The sequence below is a fragment of the Taurulus bubalis genome (genome assembly GCF_910589615.1).
Source record: "Taurulus bubalis genome assembly, chromosome: 16".
Lineage (NCBI taxonomy): Eukaryota > Metazoa > Chordata > Actinopteri > Perciformes > Cottidae > Taurulus > Taurulus bubalis.
The window spans coordinates 20,037,493-20,041,703 of record NC_136604.1 but is presented as its reverse complement, the minus strand read 5'-3'; the positions used below and the strand labels follow the sequence as shown (position 1 = coordinate 20,041,703).

The following is a 4,211-nucleotide window of genomic DNA, read 5'->3' as shown; positions in this document are numbered from 1 at the left end:
AAAGTTAGTCATTAAAATGTTTGGCTTTACTAGTAACCAAGCATTACTTCCAAAGAGCACATATATCAACTTGCGTTAGCATCATTATTTATGGGGTTACAGTGTTTCGTCAATCCATTTTGGCAAACATTAGCAACTCTTTACCGTTACCCGAGATAAAATGTATTTTTTCCAGATGCATTTGAAGTCTTGTACATGGTCTTTTAGCACAATATCAAACGTTAGCAACTCTTTACCGTTACCCGAGATAAAATGTATTTTTTCCAGATGCATTTGAAGTCTTGGACATGGTCTTTTAGCACAATATCAAACGTTAGCAAATCTTTACCGTTATCCAAGATAAAATGTCCTTTTCCAGATTTGAAGTCTTTTACATGGTCTTTTAGCACAATATCACGTATGCCCGCCAACAAGTGCGTGTTTAAGATACAGCGGGACACATTAGAAAGTCAGCCGGAGTCAGATTTCCTAATATAATCACGGAGCTTACGTTTGGGAGCTAGCTTGCGTTTTGGGAACTAGCTAGCTAACGAAATCTGCCTGCGACAGTTGTCATTTTTTGACGGCAAAAATCGACGGCTGTCTGCTAGAATTGAGAAGCCTGCTTTTGTCTCCCGCTGTCTGGAATCAAGGATCACGTTTTCTTTTTTACAATTACAAAAAAAAAAACAATCGCAAACATTTTTCAGTGCCACTGTCATCAGCGTAAACTGCACACGTGAGAGCTTGACAGACGTAGCGACAGTTACTAACGCTTAGTGAACAGCCAATTGGTCAAGTCACAACAACAAAATATAGACTTTTTGCTTCAAGTCCAGCAGTCTTTCTTTTATATTCCCGTTGACAAAGTCTACAACGATGACGCAGACCTAATGAGTTCAAAGGGCTGTCCGGGTGTTCTGCCGTCTATCACGGAGTCAGTTAAGCCTTTCCACAGCTCGACTGGTTTGGGCTGTTGGAAAGGAGGACCGTGGAAAACTCCGTCCACCCATTCTCGGAGCGTGGCGACCGGTGACTCCTGTTCCCGGTCTGCCTTGGTCAGCGCCATATTTGATGGATACCCGGGGGAGGGGGAGCCCGTCGACGACAGCATGCAGGGAGGGTATTCTGGCTGCAAGCTGCCGGCAGTGTGAGCGATGGACCAAATCTTCGGCTTGACGTCTGTACTTCGAGGGTCTGGATTAGGATAGAAGCTGTTGTTTTGCTGTTTGACCGGTGTGAGTTTGGGGCAGTCTGGGGACAACCTCTCTTTCCCGTGCAGCGGGCCTGGGTTGTGTGCCAGATGCCCGCTTGCGTCACTGTCCTCGGTTAGAAACCGTCGCTTCGGTTCACAGTCAGAACCGTCCGAATCCAGCAGGTCGAAGTCCTCAAGGTCACTCTGCAGGTCTGGACACTGCTGATCTGCAATAGCAAACACACAGATAACACAACGTCCGTGCATGCTAACTACATTTGAGCAGCTCCCGAAACAAACCCTCAACGTGCTCATTGATTTCGGCACCGCTTACCGGGAAGGTCTTTGTCGTTTTTCAGGGGCTTCTCAGCTTCGTCACTGTCATCATCGCAGCCCCGATCGTCGGAGCTTTTACAAGCCCGCGGTGACCACGTCACCTTGTTCTCCTTCTTTAGCCTTCTGCGTGCATTAGCAAACCATGTAGACACCTGAGGGAGGGAGGGAATGCAGGTCAGAGGGGAGTATACAACCATACAGGGCACCAGTGGAGAGAAGAAAAGGGCCAACATGAGAAAAAGTGTGAGAAGAAAAAGTACAAATCCTTTAATGCTACCGGAAATGGACTGAGGGTAAAATCTATAACATTAGACTGAAAGCCACCTGTGTGAGGGTCATCCTGGTGATGATGGCCAGCATGATCTTCTCTCCCTTGGTGGGGTAGGGGTTCTTCTGGTGCTCCTGCAGCCAAGCCTTCAGGGTGCTGGTGGTCTCCCGGGTGGCATTTTTACGACGCGAAGCGCCATCAGAGCAAGAATACCTGAGCCAAATGATGACGATCAAAATCATATTTAGCTTTTATACCAAAAATGAGTGACTCCCACCCAACGAGTGTCTCTAAATCATATATTAACGATGTCTTGAGAGAGACAATTACAACCCTGCACTAGTGTTATACTTGCAATGATGCCAAGACAAAATAATATGATTTCACTGCAAACAAGCTTCAGACACCAGAAATATTTTTTTGAAATAGTGAGTCTGAGTTCTGAAAATGTCGTTTAATTTAAGGGCACTTTGACTTACCCATATCTGTCATATGGATATTGTCCAAATGTATAGTCGTAGGGATAGTAGGCGGGAGTCTGAGATGTCCCAACAGATGCAGCTCCGTCTTTGGGATCTAGTGGCCCCTGAAAATATAAAAAAAGAATAACTCATCAGAATTCATAAACCATTACAAAACATTTTCAAAAGAATGAACTACTACTGATACTAATGACTTTAGCCCGACTTTTTTTCTTCTCCATCCCATATAGGTATACGATTTGCAAATCATTCTAGACAATGTACAGACTTGAAAAAAAAAAATCACCAAGTCACTTTTTCAACCTCTCCTTTTTCACGTGTCTCCCCAAATGAGTGACGGTGTGAAACATCAACTTTAAGTGCAATGTGAGACTCACTCTGGGATAGAGAGCGGTGGCGTCGCTGCCGCAGGTGTTGTAGTAACCTTGGCTCTTTGGATAAGTTCCGCTGTAGACTCCGATGCCGGAGGCGGAGGTGAGCTGGTGGCCCGGGGAGCGCAGCACCGGGTGTGACGGAGGCGTCCCCGGCTCCAGACAACTGGCCAGAGAGCCGGAGGTCATCAGAAACTTTGGCAAAAACAACAACAACAACAACAACAATTTACCTTATTTGTCCCATTACATCATCAGTGATAAAGTTATTGAAATGTATTTCCCCCCTTCCTTTACACTGCAAAAAAAGTCTAAAAGTGTAGTTTTTTTGTTATATGTTTACTGTTTTATTCTAATTGTTTCCCATTAAAAGTAAAAACGTTGGGTAAAAAAAAACGTTGGGTTCTGATTTCTGTTATTTTTAGAAAACAAAAGACAACACATATTATTGTGTAATAAACAAGTGCCATATGAATGATAGGAGCTGACTGTACCTGCGGGGTGGAGGAGTAGGAGTATCCCAGCTGAGAGTAAGCCATCGCTCAAAGGAGATCAAAGAGACAAAAAGCAGGACTCGGGGCGAACATCCAACAGCATCCGTGCCAAGTGAAGACTTTTCGCCTCTGTTGCTTTATAGTTCACAGCTGGTTTTCCATTCAACGTCTCTGTTTTTAAAAACGTGGATATTATCTACCGCGAAGACATTTACGCACCAGGCTCATTTTACGCACCGCGATTTAAAAAGTCTTTCAAAGTAACTTCTCGGCTTCCTTCCCCGCTCCGCCTCGATCACAAGGCTGCTGCTGCTGCTGCGGCTCCTACAGCATCACTGCTGTCTTACAATCCAGAGAGAGTGTGTGTGTGTTGCGCGCGTGTGTGTGTGTGATCAAACCATGCATCTTCCTGTGATGCGCTCTTTGGTTATAAGGCGCGTCTCTCTGACGTCACTCAAACCCGGACTCTGCGTGTGTGTGCGTGTGTGTGTGCGTGTGTGTGTGTGTGTGTGCGTGTGCGTGTGTGTGTGGAGTGTTCATATCAAGATGAAGGAACTCACCTAATTAATTCCTTTCCAGGTTTCCTGATCCAAGAGAACAGCTTCACGCAAGCGCAAGAGCAACCCCACCAACAATCCCCAGGCTTAATGAGAATGTGATCAATTCTCCTTTCCAAATATGCACACACACACCTACACACACACCTACACCTACACACACACACACACACATGCATGCATGCACACGCACACACACAGTGCTATGGCCAGAGGGCGGATCAGAAACGTGATGCCTTGACACCACATTGACACAAGATGATTGATGACTACAACCTGATATTAGCATAATCGTTTTGCCCTGTAGTTTAGATAAGTTGTCACCACGGAGAAATCTCCCTGTCATCCACATATTCATGAGTGGGGAAGTTTCAGGTCTCCTCCGAGCAAATTAATCAAAGAATAAACACTCTCAGCATTCCCTCGAGTAAGCACCTTTAGCAACTGAATGGCTTGTCATGTTTTTAATAACAAAGTCTTAAGTCGTCCGAGTGAAGTGGGAACATTTCTCTCGTTTCTTTTCTCAATC

The 4,211-nt window shown here is 45.2% G+C and overlaps 1 protein-coding gene across 1 annotated transcript; it reads right to left on the bottom strand.

Moving 5' to 3' along the window:
* Window positions 1-850: 850 nt before the first annotated feature.
* Window positions 851-3,170, bottom strand: irx4b (iroquois homeobox 4b; the record flags this gene model as incomplete). The annotated part of the gene is made up of 6 exons (XM_079231750.1): window positions 851-1,401; window positions 1,509-1,662; window positions 1,835-1,991; window positions 2,258-2,364; window positions 2,638-2,826; window positions 3,126-3,170. The coding sequence occupies 6 exons, from the start codon at window positions 3,168-3,170 to the stop codon at window positions 851-853; spliced, it is 1,203 nt and encodes a 400-aa protein (XP_079087876.1).
* Between the last annotated feature and the right edge of the window lie 1,041 nt (window positions 3,171-4,211).